The 15,739-nt window shown below is 42.1% G+C and overlaps 2 protein-coding genes across 3 annotated transcripts in view; one reads left to right on the top strand and one right to left on the bottom strand.

Moving 5' to 3' along the window:
• Positions 1 to 13,485, bottom strand: part of MORN5 (MORN repeat containing 5) — a 17,839-nt gene extending 4,354 nt beyond the window's left edge. Inside the window, exons 1-4 of one of the 2 annotated variants that reach the window (XM_037400338.1) lie at positions 13,388 to 13,485; positions 13,170 to 13,317; positions 12,474 to 12,585; positions 11,053 to 11,190 (exon numbers count right to left, since the gene is read on the bottom strand). In XM_037400338.1, coding sequence (XP_037256235.1) covers positions 11,099 to 11,190; positions 12,474 to 12,585; positions 13,170 to 13,317; positions 13,388 to 13,434 — 399 coding nt within the window. In that variant the 5' untranslated portion in view covers positions 13,435 to 13,485 and the 3' untranslated portion in view covers positions 11,053 to 11,098. Of the gene's footprint in view, positions 1 to 10,989; positions 11,191 to 12,473; positions 12,586 to 13,169; positions 13,318 to 13,387 lie in introns of those variants that run through there. The other variant, XM_037400339.1, reaches the window with a different exon arrangement.
• NDUFA8 (NADH:ubiquinone oxidoreductase subunit A8) lies at positions 13,486 to 15,739 on the top strand. Its single transcript, XM_037400335.1, has 4 exons — positions 13,486 to 13,636; positions 13,744 to 13,907; positions 14,844 to 15,009; positions 15,500 to 15,739. The coding sequence occupies exons 1-4, from the start codon at positions 13,586 to 13,588 to the stop codon at positions 15,635 to 15,637; spliced, it is 519 nt and encodes a 172-aa protein (XP_037256232.1). The 5' UTR covers positions 13,486 to 13,585; the 3' UTR covers positions 15,638 to 15,739.

The raw sequence follows: 15,739 nt of genomic DNA, 5'->3' as shown, positions 1-15,739 counted from the left end.
AAATAGTCTTGTCTCCAAAAACTGTTCTGCAGTTCTTTTGTGTTTGTGTAGGGGAAAAGAGAACTATGTAGTAGACCAGGAAAAACAAACTTCAAAAAGCCTTGAAAAAAATCAAAGCATTACTTAAAACAATACCTGTGTTTATTTTTATATAAATGAAATATATTAGAGCTGCTTCTTGTGTTTATCACTGTCTTAACAAATTCAGATTAGCTGCTTGTGATGTGTGTTTGTAACCTGCCTCCATCTAAATTTTAAGGGGTTTATAGCAGCCTGAAAAGAATACCTGAAAGAATAGGTGATTGTGAGAAGGATGGAGCTGAGGGGGCTGTAATCCCGGTACCGCGACCATCGCTTGGCATAGCACAAAATCCCATTTATTTACACAGCTGCCCTGCACAGCTGAGGGCCCTGCTTTGGTAGGTCAAAAGAGATCGAGAAAGAAGCGTGTTGCATGTAAGGAGTCAAATCTTCACAGAGATCTTTTGACTGTGGAACTATACCTTTAAGTTAAAGCGACATAGTAGCATTTGAAATGCAACAGTAGGAAGGTCCTGGGAATGAAGTTGGGCTAATCTAAGAAGTGAGAGTTCTCTGAAGGGTATGTGACAAACGGGGTCTGCACAAGTCTTCAGGCTTGGGGGCTTAATCTTCTTGATTGCAGTGGGGTTTGAATCAGGTCAGCTTTGTCTTTCTTTTTTTTCTTCCTTTTGTTTTTTCATGCTAGCCTCCCCTTTTTCTCATCCCTGGCCGTGTGAGTTGAGTGCATGCCCTTGCTTCTCGTAAGGTGCTGCTCACACACAGCTCCATTGGCATCCTAGTAAAAGACGGCTTAGGGAAAGCATGTGCCAAGGCATTTATCCCTTGTCTGAACGGCAGCACTCATCTGCTACCCCTGACAGACGGTGATCAGAAAGGCTGGTGGCTCACAGGAGGTTTTAGCTAAGAGCCTGCGCTCCAGTCTGCTTTTTGCGTACGGTCACTGGTTTCCAGACAAAGTGCTTGCTTGTGCCTACTGACCCTCTCCTCATTTCTCACTCGAGGGTGCTGGCTTGCAAAGCTCAGTTTTGGTGGTGAGCACCCACCTTTGAGCAGCACCCTGGGTCTGTGAATGGGTTGGAGAACACACTTGTGTTGCCATTGTTCCACAGCTCAGCCTGTAGCCTCGCTTTAATGGCTGAAAAATGGTTACCTTTTGGACAGGATAGCTAAGTCCAGCTCTTTCTGTGTTTCACTGACATGATCTCTTTCTTTATTCCCTATGCCTATGAATCCATAGGTCCATAAGGAAATACCCTGTAAATGGCACATATCTGGGTATAAACGCGGAGAAAAAAAATGCTGAAAAATATGTTAAAAGGGAAATTAAAAAGATGAGCTTGCTTAAAGACCACGCAATCTGTACAGAGGCAGAGATTCCACTGAGGGCTGCAGCAGGAATGCAAATGTGGTCCTTAAGCTTTCTTAAAAACAACAACAAAGCCATAATCAATGTGCTGGCTTTTGTTCTATGCACTAGGTGTTCCAGCATGGTAATGATGTGATCACGTGAGCCTCGGCTATAACAGATACTGTCCAGCCTGGGTAGCTCTGTGATTTTAATTGGAATCGCCTTAACTAAAAAAAATAATAATAATAATTTATCAGAGCTTGTAGTAATTGCAAGAAAATGAAACTTGGTCTATTTCTGCCGCGGTGAAGGAATAAACAAAACTTACATATGCTATACATCACTACTATTTACCTCTTATTTGTGTACAGTTATAAGTGGCTCACCTGACTACTAGAAATAATCAGCCTGCGTTCCTAGTGAGAAATCTACAGCACTCACTTAGCTGAGCATCAAGGGTATAAGCACCAAGAAAGGCAGATGCTAGCTTGGCTTCATAGAACAGGTTTCCAACATATCCTTGGTTTGTCTAGATTGTTTCCTTCTGCACTCTGGGTTTTCATGGTCTCCTAGGGAAGCATGCAGGGCTGGTTGCCCTGAAGATTTTAGCCTCCCCGGACCCATTCCAAAATGTCTTGGTTCATGCAGTGATCTGATCCCATGCAAATTAAATACGTGTTCATAAGCTCTGCTTAACTTGTATGTAATCCTAATCAGATGTAAAAACTGAATGAGCTATATGAATTTCAACTTTGTATATGAAAAGGAAAAACAGATGTAATGACTAAATGTGTATTCCAAAAAATAACCGAAAGCAAATCCCCAGAACTGCCATCCGACCCAGCATACCATGCTACTGGTCCTTGGTCTAGGTAAGGGGAAATGAAAGAATTGATCCAGCACTGGGAGAAGAACCACAAACCCAGAGATAAGAATGGCTCCAGGGCTAGCTATGTGAGAAGAGGAAATATTAGAATGTAAAGAGTTAAGCTATGGTAAAACATACTTTTGCTACACTAAAGAAGACTGGTTGATAATTACTGTAGTTTTAGGGCTATTTGAATCAGTGCAGCTGCAACCTCTTCAGTAGTAACCCCTGAAACAAGACAAACTGGGTTTATTGTACTGAACAAGTCTTAAAGCTCCTCCCTGATTGTTAGTAATTGGCAGCAATGGACTTAACAGCCTCTTGACTACCCTTTTTACACTCTACCTGACTGTGCAGCTAACAATTTAAATCACAGATGCCGATCCTTCTTTGTGGCAGCTGCTTGTTAACTACACGTTCCTCTTTTTCTGTCACTGGCTGCTTCCATAACCCTGCAACACCAGGGTTAGATTGGAGAATCACATTTCATCAATATTTAAAATGGAATTAAACCTTGAAGTTTGATTAATGCTACCAGATAGTGAGTTGTAATTACTATTTTGCAAATTGCAATTGTTTGAATATGTTAATATGATTGTCTAAGCACATCTTCACCTTCAGAAGTAATTTTCCCTTTAAAAAAGATTTGAAAAAAATACAAACTCTTTAATCAGTGGTAAATTATCACCCTGTGCACAATTAGGTAGTATGGGGTTCTTCATGTTGTGTGCTGAATTTTCTGTCAGTATATTTATCTTTAAAAGTTTATCCATTTTTTTAGATTTTCCTCAGTAGAATAAACATTCATGGAACAGACTTTGCTGAAACAGGACTAACCATGTTGATATTCGAAGGTAAAGAAAAAAAGCTTTGTCTGAAAATTTTATTGCAATCTGGTGCATCCCTGTTCAGTTAGTAAATGTTAACAAGTTATTTTTTCCAAAATTAGTGAAATATAATGATTATTATCATGTCATATCATTGAAATCTTGAAACAGAGAGAGATTAGTGAGAGATCTTAATGGGTGAGCTGTTAGCACATATGACCAATTATTCTGAATTATTTTCTTGTGTCTTGATCAAAAATAAGGTAATTTTTCTAGTGCCCACAAAATGTATTTTGAATATTGTGCGTCAGATCCTCAGCCAGCCCAAACTGGGATTGCTTCTCTTTTATTTTTGTAATTAATTCAGGCTGTTTTCATTAAGCAGGCAGAGGCAAATGGAGCCAACCCTGGTAGTCACCTGCACGACTGATCCCCAGAAACAGCATCTGCCCACAGTAGATAATTAACCAGGGGTGCAAGTCCTACTGGTCTACTGTTGGACACTGTCTACACAGTCAACAAGTCAGTTTGGATACAGTCGTCTTAGGCAAATCAGACCCACTTAAATCTGTTGGTCGTACTGTGCTCCTGTAAGTAATCCATTTCAAAATTAGTTCTTCTCAACATATACTGCTTTGCAACGTTCTTCCTGGTTTTGGGGAAGCTTTAGGGGAAGCTCCAAATGCCAGCAAAGTTCAAACAGGTGTCTGTCAAAAATGCTGTTAGGTGTATTCCACGGTGAGCTCAAACTGCAGCCAACTCAAATCAGTGGATTTCTGCTCAGCATCTCTGCAAAATGAAACCACTTGTCTAATTTTCAATGCTCAGTCTAAAAGTAGTGGCAGAAGAGACTTCCCCAACTACATGCTCCAGATTTATCTCTCAAATAGGATTAGAAACAGCTGAAAATTCAGGGTGGGCTTGCTTCAGGGTGCTTCCAAGGGATGACTTGAAAATACACTGTAATTTAGGTGCATTTAATCATCATACATTAAATGCATATTGCAAAGTTTGGAATTACTTTTTTCTAACTATCGCATTTCTGTGTTACTTATGGAAACCTCAGCTGTGAGAGACTTCTTAGGACTCTGCATGCTTAGGTGTCTGCCATGATGCAGAGTGGAGAATGTCAGCAAACAGCAGTATTGTCGTGTAGGCTTCCGGCTTTGCCCTCTTCACCAATGCTTTCCCAGGAAACCACCTAGAGGTGTGCAGGAAGATGTACTGCATTGAAATTAGAATACTTAGTGGCTTACACAGGGGAAGAAGCTACATTGTTCACCTCAAAAACCTTTTCTGACTCTGTGTTAGGTCTTCATATGGCACTTCGTAGTTGTATGTGTTCCTGGTATCTTAAAGACTTTGTCAGCACTGGAGGCCTCATGCACCAATGCACTCCAAAATTCAGATCCTTGGTTCCCTCCTCTGCCCAAAGGCAAGCTGAGACCAGGCACGAGCGGGCATTATTCCTTCGCTTTACTCTGTTAAAGGCCACGCAAGCAAGGAGGGAAGTAGATGTGCCCTGGTGTGTGCCCACATCAGAGGCTCACAGCTCCAGCGTACTCGCGGACACAGCCATGTGCTAAGAGCAGCTTGCCATGACTAGGGCTTGTAAGAGGGTCTGTTTACAACAGACAATCCTTGACCAAGAGCTGAGTTTCCTCTGTTTGCATGGGGCCAAGCCCACACAGACCATTGTAAACAACAATATCATTTAATTCTTTCGCATGCCTGACTCCTCCCATCACCCGCAGTGCAGTTTATCATGTTCTTCCACTACACAATTACAATCACATGTTGATAGCATCTCAGCCATGGATTCTGCCTGGCACACCCCTTTCATTTCCACTGCCTGCTCTGGGTCCCTAGCACCACTTTCCTTACTGCACCTGACCCCACCAACATCAAGGCTGGCAAGAAAATGGAAAATATGTTTTCAATTAACCTTTGCTTCCACCCACAAATTCTCACCCTTCCATTTACTTTTAATTACTGTAATTCCAAAATGGCCCTCAAATGAACTTTCCACCTCTTGTAAAACTTGTTTTCACGCAAACTGTATAGTTGAATATAGGTGCCTATAAGACTTGTGTATAACCTATTTAACGGAGTTACAATAGGATGGCTAGCACACAAAGTTGTTATTCTTGGCATGCCACTATTTGGAACTGAAACTTCCACAGTTTTCAAAATGATAAGTATTCGAAGACCAGGAAACCACAAGGAACAATGTATCTGCAAAAGCTACAGCTACTGAAATTACTGTAGTAACTTACATCACAATGCATATATTAATATTATCAGTGTTGGCTATAGTCTTGAATTTGAATCATGTTGGTTCATAATCTATTTTACTGAATGGAAGGTATTTTATATTAAAACTTGTAAGCCAAATTTAATCTAAAAATATTTTCTTGGTTACATGAATTAGAAATCTCCAGCTACCTCTGTCACCTGAGCAGCCTTTGACACTGAGAAAGCCGCAATAAGTATGCCTTTCTCCATGGCATTCAAAATGTGCCTGATCTTAACACACTCCTATATAGAAGATCTGAAAAGAGCATATGATGGGTTGGACAATTAGTCCAATATTTAAAAAAGTGTTTAGGGCAGAGGCAGAATAGACATGAAACTACCCTTAGATGCCTGGGATCTTCTCCTTACATTAAAACACGACTCAATTTCCTTCTGTCATCTTCACTTGAATACTCATTCATTTGCCTTGCCCACGCAGCAGTCCCCAGTTTGTTACTTGCTTATGTTCTGCCTTTCCTCCTTCTAAGATTTTTCTGCTCAACTGATTTATTTGTTAAGCATTGGAGATCATTTAGGTCCAAACCTCTCAGATCGGGACAAAAGCCATCTAACTAAAAAATGGGAAGAGATAGATGGGTGATACTAGGAGATCCAGATGAAAGAGCTCCAATACAATTTCTAACCTCCCTCTTAATGTAATATTTTCCAAATCTTCTAACTATTATAGAAGCAGTGAGTCTGGAAAGCAAGTATCAGAAAACTTGAATGGAGGCAAAAAACCTGTGTCCGGGACGAGAGACATAAGTATATCAGAGATGGAGGAGATGAGACCAAAAGGTGAATTTGTACAGACCTGTGTAGAGCCTCGTGGGCAAAGAAAACAGCTGAGTGCATGGCAGAGAGAGAAAATATTTTTTGTAGTGTTGTTTTGGAGGAATATGAATCAAAGAGGCCAGAAAGAGGAGTTAGCAGTAAAAATGACAGGCCCTCCAGCTGTTGCAAGAAAAGCAAAGGGCTACTCACATTTGTATGCTCTACTTGTGTAAATGCAGAGTAGTATTGGTTCTCTGTTTTACAAAGCCCTGTTTTCAGAAATAAGTTTGCCAGCCAAAGTAAAGAGAAAAAGATCAATGGATTGCAATAAATGGCATTTAACATAAAAATGAGTAAAATTTACAATTCAGTTAACTTGTTAAATGTCAAAAAATCAGCAAACAATAGACACAATTTGTTTTGTTCAGAGCCCAGAGGTAGAGACCAAATCCTCTAAATCAATTTCTGCAAAAGCTGTTTTTTTTTTCCAAACAGGTCTGGATCCTATTCGTTGTAGAATATACTGATTACCAACTATTTTTAAGAGCTTTACACAAACATTATTTCTTTTGTTGTGTGAAATGCAGAATCAGCCATCTGGCAAATGCCCCAGAGCTAAAATCTTTTACATGACATATAATTCAAAATGATTAAATATACAACAGAAAATAGCTATAGCATTGCACTTAAAATAGCATGAACTTTTACTGCCGATCAAAACTGATTTCTTTAGCTTAACAAGTATCCAAAGAACAATTATTTGAAGAGCTTTTAAGAGTTTCAATATGTAGGAACTAAACCTCATCTAAATTCAGTATCTTAAGTCAAATAAAAAGGAAACAAATGTACAAAAGATTAAATGGTCCTGCGTTATAAGTAGACATTTAAATCTATGGGAAGCTAAATTCATGTGAACAAAAATACTATATTCCCTCTGTATGTGTATTGCTGGGGCTTTCCTCTCCATCGCTAAGGGCATCTGCCAAAACAACTCTTACATTCTTAGGCAATGACTAGGGACTAGCCTGGAATCAGACTGTTCATCCACTCCCTCCATCATCAGAATGGGCAATTTCAAAGAAGAACAGGGAATAAAGCTCTGTGCTTGATCCCTAAGTGCAGTCAATCTTTTTTCCTGCACCACAGTCAACTTTAAGTTAAACTTGCTGTCTTTCTTCCAGAAATACTCCAGGCCTGAAAAATTGCCAGCTCCTCATCCCACACCCAATTCTCCAGTAGTTTATGAGAAAGAGCACGCAAACATCTGCATGTATTTGGGGTACATGAGGGTAGGTACAGAAATATTACTCTGCGTAATTATTGAGTGGTTATGGCTCTGCTTCTCAACTACATTTTTCAGACAAGTCAAAGTCTACATTTCCCAAAAAGTTCTTGGAGCAAGTCAGATCAGAGTTGTAAGACAAAAAAGGTCTAAATGTAGGAGATCTATCGCATGGATTTTTGCATACTTGGATAAACCTGAAATGGATGAACGCATTGCTGTCAACCTTCCAAAAATTTTTTCTTCTAAATTCTTTCAGACCGAACATGAGAACCTTCATCCCAAGGTAACAATGTGAGGAAACTTTAAGTTTGTAATTAGTAAGGCTTAGAATTAAAATGGCTTTGCACTCTTGCCTGTGGAGTTGGGTCAGCCTCACAACCAAGGAACCTCAGATGTTCTAACCCAGACTTTTCTAAACTGTAATAAAATAATGTTCTTGAATCTTGACCTTTTCAAGCTCATAATGATTCCTCGAGCAGCAGGATTTTTCCTGCTGCTTTTTCAAGACTTTCAGACTTGTAGAAATCCTAAGCTGATTGCTGGCTGGTTTGGGATTGCTGCAACACCAAAACCCCTCCTCTTAGTAAGACACTTGTCCTGGTTTTCTGGGCCTAACCCTGCTCTTAATAACATACATTTTAATTCAGTTACCTGACTGAGTTTTTAGTGTAAAGGCAGGCTTTGTGCCTTCCTGGTCTTGATGTTATATGAAGAGATGTATATATTTCAGGTAATACTGCAGTATAGAAAGGTATCCTATGCACCATACACATACTAATTAAACCTGGAGATGGAATATGAAAGTAGTAGCGCAAATATTCTCATATTACAAAGAGCAAAAGCATGTTTTTCATTATTTAATGCATCCTTGGGAGAACCACAGGAGAAACAAGGCAATTTTCATCAGAATTATCTTTGCTTTTTATCAAGAGAGGTGACCCAGGCAATGTCCTATCATCGTTTCCATCTCGGTATAACAAAATGTCTATTTTTGATGGTATTTTCTTTTTGAAAGCTGTGGGCTTCTCCAATATTTGGTGGTCCTAAAGCCTGAATGTCACAGCTTTCCTGTACCTCCCTGCTTTGCATTAAACATAACAACATGCATTTTCTACTTTTCACTGAAAAACTGGGAAATATTCCCATCTTTCTATTGACCAAACTCTATTACAAAGGTGCCAGAAGTCCTATTTCTGGGAAAAAAAGGGGAAAAAGTAATACTCTTAGTTGAAACAGGAGTCTAGTCCCAGTATCTATTCAAAATAAACAGTGTATCTTCTTACAAATGAGCATTCCCCTTCTTATTTATGTGTCCAATTTTACGTACTTCGCAATACTGGAAAAAAGAAAAGATTGAAGAACATATGGAGAATCAAGAGAAATTTGAGCATCCCCGAGGAAACAGAGGTTTAGGGACAGAGTAATAACTGCAAGATTGTAATGAGAATTTGGAAAACTTTGCTAGATAAAAACGTATAACAAAACTGTTGCTGTCATTTCATTCCCTGGGCCTGATTATGTTTTCATGATGGGCCTTTGCACTGCTCTAACAGTAAGAACTCTTTAAGTAAACGAGTATCAGACCTCCACGTTATTGAAATGCAAAGCTTGCCAAATTTAACAGGATCTCTGCAGTACTCTACATCCACTCGTCTTGACAAAGAAGTGGTGGAAGCAAACTTGATAGTTTCAAATGGCATCTATTTTCTTCTTTTCTGGAAAGGTACCTGGATGCTGCCAGTCTGGAGTGCCAAGGCTGTATGCTTCCTTGCCTTCTTTCACAAACAGCCGAGAAACAATCAGAAATTGCTTCATAATAGGCCCAGGGTGAAAGGTGAGAACTGGAGTATTCTGAAAGCCTGCTGCCAGACCCGAGGAAGATAGTGTCATTTTGGTAAACCTGTCAAGCTGTTGTAAGAACTTCCTGAATGCTTCCTACCATCTGCTTTTGATGCTTTCAAGACTTGGCTGGAAGCCTGGAGGTTTTCCTGCTCCTTCCTGCCCACCCTATAATGGAGTAATTCTGGATCTGTTCCCTGTCCTCCCAGCCTCTTCCTCAGTTTCTTCTGCTTACAGCTGGGGTTTTTTTCTTTTTTCTTTTTTTTTTTTTCTTTACTGCAGTGGCCTTGTGCCCTGAATCATCTCTCCTGGGGCGGTAAGAGTTCCTCTGATGTTGAACAAGTGCCGGGTTTTTCAATTGTGTTCATGTTCTTGAGAGGAAGGGTCTGGCCTACATGACACATTCCTTCTTCACACTCACATCAACAAGTTTAACTTTGTGTACAGGGCTCTCAATGGAACAGCCACACAAAGCACATCTCTGATGACTCCATCAGACTGCACGCTGCACTGGTCTGGTTAGTGAATATTGATTGATATAATTTGTAGGGTTTGAGATAAATGTCATAAAGGACAATGAGTTCAAAGAACAGATTAAAAAACAATAAATTGAATTCCAAGGCGTTCCCTCCTGTACTAATCTGTGTAGGTTCCTGTGTTTTTGGAAAGCATGTTGCTTATCTTCCTCATCAGTAGGCCCACCGCATTCCAGTATTTTGGATCAATGCCATTTGTAATAATCTAGATCAGTTTTTATTCAACGTTTATAAAACAGGCCATGTATCATAGGGTATATTTTATAGCAGATGGTATCTCCAATTCATTTAACCCTCCCTTCACTTCCCTCCTCCAATATCACAGTGCATACTTATAAAAGCTCTTGAAAGTAGAACTGAGCAGAATTTTTTTTCAACAAATAGTAAATCTGCTGAAAAATGGAGTTTCAAAGCAACAAAACTGTTAAGCTGTGGCACATTGAAAATGAAATGTTCTTTCTTCTAGAAAAACCAGGTTTTGAAATTTGGACATTTTTTGAGGAAAAAAATGGGGTGGGTGGTTGCTTTCAAAAATAATTTTCATTGAAAAAAAATCTGCACTAAAAAGGTTAAATAGTCAGAACACAAAGCATTTGTTTCAGGTCAGGTTAGATTTTTTGAATTATCCCAGTGTCAACTATCTGGGGATCTTCTGTGTGTTTTTTAGCTTGAAAAGTTTCTCCTTTGGCTTGATGAGAACTGATTTTCCCTAAGGCTTATAAATTTGGGGACTTATCTATGAGACCCAGTATTTGCCAGACTCAAAGCACAGCTCTCCAAGGTGACAAGAAAGTTCCTTGTTCAGCAAGGGCTATTTAAACATAGCCCTAAGACTCATTTCAATAAAATGGGCTATTCTAACATGCAGAGATAAGCACATACTTAAGCACTTTGCTGATTCACAACACAGAGTTTAGTAGCTTTCAGGATCAATGATGTACACCTTACAACCACTCCCATACTTGAGATCATAATGGAAGAGATTGAAGGTTTTTCTGAGATTAACATACCAAATGGTAATAAAATATATTTATTCCTATCTGCTTGGGAATACTTCATTATAATTTTGCAAAATATTATTTATACAACCCTGGGGATACATAAATCGCTGATAAAAATAAACAAGTAGAAAATATTTTAGCTTAGTAATAACAGAACCAAATCATGGATTTTTAAAAATGTTTTAGCTTTAATCACACATCCTAGAAGATATGACAAATAAACTCATCTTAGTTTACCTTGTAGAAGAAGTTAATGATACCTGAGTTTGTACTCAACAATAACTTAGGTTTCAGGATTATAGAGTCCATTACCACAGTCGTAACAACAGTCCGGGATTTTTTTGTGAGGATCCAGATTTGTAAGCTGAGAAATGCCTAAAGGAAAAAAAAAAGGTTTTCTTTAATTTGGCTTTTTTTTTTTATTTGTGCCTTTGATCAAGAAAACTAAAAAATATTACTCTCTATGGCATTTGCTATAAAAACAATGCAGTTACCTTACCATAAATTTTATAAACATTTTGTCAATTTTGTAGATGGAGAAATTAAAAATGGAAAAATGCATGCACAAAAAGTGTACAATAAAAATGTCACTTTGATTTCCTCAGTCATGGTCCTGTGATTCAACCCACTAAGCTGTGATTCACCCCACTAAGCTAACGTTACAAATATGCCCCCAAACTCCAAAAATGGGGCCAGGAGAGTCTTGCTGGCCTCATAGAACTACATGTCATCACTAAAATATTCAGTGTATAATGAAGAGTAGTTTATGTATTACATTACGTATTTTAGTCACTTGTTCCTTCCACCTTTTGACTACAGACTGTCGCGACGGAGGGAAGACACAGTCACTCAATATGAGTGATCAGCAGACTTCGTTTATTGTACCTTACAGTCACCTTTTATGCCTTCTTATAATTAGCTCATACATATTACAAAAGTTAAGCTCATTATTGGTTAGTTGCCTAAATACCAAGCCCACCCCTAGTTTCTCTTCTGTAGTTTTCTGTTCCCACCTGCAACATTCTTTTCCCACCAAAATCTTCCTGTTATTGTGTAACAAGGACAGCCAAAGACAGTGTATTTTGCTTTACTTCAGATAAGCTGAGAGCGATGTGCATTTTTGTCCAGCCAGCTGGACTATGTCTATGTGACCCTTTTCAGCTAGTCAGTTATCCACAACAGACAAGTTATAGTATTATAAAAGTATTTAGCAAAAATATAGACTGGACACAAATGTTTATTTTGCAATCTGCTAAAAAGCTCATGGGGCAGACATTCAAACTTTATTTGATGTCCTGGATGTAAACTAATTGCTTTTGCTCAGCTTCTCTATATTAAAAGCACACTGCTAATGCAGTGAAGGTGAAATGTATAAAAGGGTTAATCAGGATATCAAAAGCTGTAGATAACAAAGGCCTGTCCTGCAGGTCATCACTCCAGAAGAGACCACACTGAGGACGCAATGCTGCACGCTGTGCTACACTGCGCTGGTGGAAGGTGGTGTCAGCATTCTTCTGGCAGCGTCGTATGGTCAGGTCCTGAAATTAGCCAGAGCAGTTCTGCTCCATGTTAGTCATGTAGCTGAATTAATCTTTCTTAAGCAAAGTTGTTAGTATAATTCCTTCCAGACTCTTAGGATCGCAAACGCAGTTCAGTACCTGGTGTTTTAAGACCAGAACAGATTTCTGTATAAAATCTTCTGTCGTAGCCATCACAGTAATGCCATTTTTTATCTTTGTATTCAAGACCATCTGCAAAAGTGTATTTCCCCTGCAAAACATGTTCAAGCACAGAGTTAATAAACATGATGGATGGATTGAGTACAAACAAGGCTAGCATTGCCGCTGCCAGAACCGCGCGTTAGCTGAGTGGAGTGAGTGCGTGGTGCAGCTCGGGTCCAAGTAGTGTTGGGAACAGTGTCTGCGGGATGCCCAGCCTCGAGCAGTGAGCTCCCCTTGCACATCAGGGTGTGAGATGCCACCTCACGTAGCCTTCCCCTCACACATTGGGGTGCAAGATGCCACCTCATGTAGCCTTCCTCTCACACACTGCGGTGCAAGTTGCCACCTCGAGCACTCAAGCAGCCCTCCCCTCACACACTGGGGTGCAAGATGCCACCTCGAGCACTCAAGCAGCCCTCCCCTCACACACTGGGGTGCAAGATGCCACCTCGAGCACTCAAGCAGCCCTCCCCTCACACACTGGGGTGCAAGATGCCGCTGAGGGGATGAAAGATTGGCTTGGCTCACAAATCCACATCTTTCACCCCAGCGCTTCCCCTACAGCATGGCCTCCAGGCAAGGCCGCTCCGCAGCGGCAGAGGCCCCTGGGGTGAGCTCCCCCGCCCGGGGTACCTGCGTGGGCACCCCGCGGTGCCAGACCGCCCGGTATCTGCCGCCGTTGGGGAAGAGCAGCTCTCCCTCACCGTCGAACATCCCGTCCCTCAGCGCTCCCCGGTACTCGGTGCCCGTCGGCAGCGTGTAGGAGCCCTGTCCCTCCATCCTGGAAGGGATAGGGCGGTCAGGCGGGGGGCGGCGGGCAGCCCCGCGCCCCCGCGCCCCGCCGGGCCCACCTGCCGCGCACGGTGCCCCCGCAGTACCGGCCGCCCAACGCCTCCATGGCGGCCCGGCCCGGCCCGACGGCGCGGCCGCGTCACCATGGCAACGCCTGCGCCCGCCGCCTGCGCGCCTGCGCGCTCCCGCCCCCTGCCGGCGGCGCCTGCGCGATGGCGGGCGGGCGCTGAGGGGAGCTCAAGGAGAGCGGCGGCGCCATGCCCGGCTCCCTGCAGGTGCCCTCCCTGGAGGAGCTCGACGTGCAGGAGGTGAGTGAGCGGCCGCCGCCGCCGAGCCCTCTCCCCGCGGGGCAGCGCGGCGGGCCGGGGCCGGGGCCGAGGCGGCCGCCCCCATCGCCGCTCTGCCCCCGCTGTAGGTGCGAGTCAGCTCGGCCGTTCTGAAGGCCGCGGCCCACCACTACGGCGCGCAGTGCGACCGCCCCAACAAGGAGTTCATGCTATGCCGCTGGGAGGAGAAGGACCCGCGGAGGTGCCTGCGGGAGGGCCGCCAGGTCAACCAGTGCGCCCTCGACTTCTTCAGGTGAGCGGGGCCCGGCAGGCCCGGCCGCCCGAGGGTGGCGGTGTCGGGGGAGCTGCGGGCCCGGCTGTGCGGTGTGCTGCCAGGCACTGGGTTTAAGTAAAAACGCCGTCGTGGCCTTTGAAGTCTTTATTCTTGCTTCTTAAACTTTTAACTCTTGGGGATTGAGGCCGTGGCCGTTTGGCTTTGTTTATTTATATGTGAATTTATCCTTTTGCAGGAAGCTCTATGGCTTCTGTCCCAGAGCGAGAGGCCTAGGCCTTTGTCATGTTAGTAAAGGAGCGCAGGGAGGTGGAAGGCTTGCAGCTGCACCTTGCGACTTACTGTGAAGTGCAGGAAACAAACCCAAACTTTGTGTTTGTTGTCTGCCGTCTCTGTTTCATGGGCAACCTATTGTGAAAGCTTGAGTAGATACACCATTGACCTCTTCTGACCAAAAATGCAGGTCCAAGGTGTGTGCCAGTATCATGTTCTCAAGTTATTAGTAAAAGGCCAAGTTTGATTAGCTCAAAGCATGCCCACTTCCAGTCTAGCAGCTACTAATGAGAAGCCTCTGTTCTAAGAATGTCTTCTTGAGCTTAAGGTATCAAATTAATTTGGAAGCATTAGAGTGTTGTATAATGTAGGATAATTTATTTGGCAAAACAGGGATCTCATATGGAGGAGTTGTGTACATCTACCTAGTAAGAATACCTTCCACATATTAGTTAAGTTATTGCTATCCTTATGTAGCTACAATGACACAATTTTTACTGGTGTTGGTATCGAGTTCTGTTTAAAGACGCTTCAAATACTAAGTTTTCTGAAGACTTTAAATGTTCCTGAGAACTTAAAACTACAAAAAACACTTTATCACAAGTTGAGGTTTGAATGAGTAAGAGAGAAAAGCATTAAAATTGAAACACTTACTAATGATTTTCTGTCTGTGATCTCTTACAGGAAGGTTAAGATGCACTGTGCAGAGCCATTTACTGAGTACTGGACGTGCATTGACTACACCAACTTACAGGAGCTCCGCCGATGCAGAAAGCAGCAGGCAGTATTTGATAACTGTGTGCTGGAGAAGTTGGGTTGGGTGAGACCTGATCTGGGAGAGCTCTCTAAGGTAACTTCATAACGTTTTGATCGGATTGCCAGATTCTTCTCTCCCTTTTTATGGATGTTTTGTCCAGACCAGGTCTCAAACCCTTTTCCTGGCCAGAAGACGATTCATGAACTCAGCACTGGAACTTTGTGGACTTAACAGAAGTCAGGATCCTCTCAGCATTCTCCAGGGTTGCTATCCCAGGAGACCTGCACTTTTCTTACACAATGATGCTTAGCCTTACTTTTTGCTTTTCCTGGCGCAGAGACCTTTCCTTTAGGAGTGAAGATCACACACATGTAAAACTACTCTGTAGTTATGAGTGAAATTCCCCTCCCCTCTTTTTTTTGTTTGTTTTTTAGTAGTACTGTAGAGATAGGAGCTCTTATCAGATCAACAACGTGTGCCTTTTGGTACTTCATGGTAGCTCTTCCTTTGAGTTCTGTCTGAAATCTCGCTTTTCTGTTAAATGCTGTGAGAAGTTGTGTAATTTTTTCTTTCTTCTCTCCAGGTTACGAAAGTGAAGACAGACCGTCCTATACCTGAGAATCCCTATCACTCTAGACCTAGACCAGAGCCAAATCCACCCATTGAAGGAGAGCTGAAGCCTTCTCAATTTGGCAGTAGGCTCTTTTTCTGGTCCTGGTAAAGTGGGCAGACTGCTGTGACTGAAGTGGAAAGATACACTGAATGTACATTGTCCAGTGCGCACTGGACATAACTTTAATCATTAAAGACTCCCAAAATGTTA

The sequence above is a fragment of the Falco rusticolus genome, chromosome 9 (assembly GCF_015220075.1).
Source record: "Falco rusticolus isolate bFalRus1 chromosome 9, bFalRus1.pri, whole genome shotgun sequence".
Taxonomy (NCBI): Eukaryota; Metazoa; Chordata; class Aves; order Falconiformes; family Falconidae; genus Falco; species Falco rusticolus.
Note: the sequence above shows the minus strand (reverse complement) of the source record. Positions and strands in the feature narration are given on the sequence as shown.

Coding starts and splice junctions, on each gene's coding strand:
- NDUFA8 (XM_037400335.1), top strand. CDS start 13,586: ATGCCCGGCTCCCTGCAGGTGCCCTCCCTGGAGGAGCTCGACGTGCAG. Junction 13,908..14,843: donor TGCGCCCTCGACTTCTTCAG/GTGAGCGGGGCC, acceptor GATCTCTTACAG/GAAGGTTAAGATGCACTGTG. Junction 15,010..15,499: donor ATCTGGGAGAGCTCTCTAAG/GTAACTTCATAA, acceptor TCTTCTCTCCAG/GTTACGAAAGTGAAGACAGA.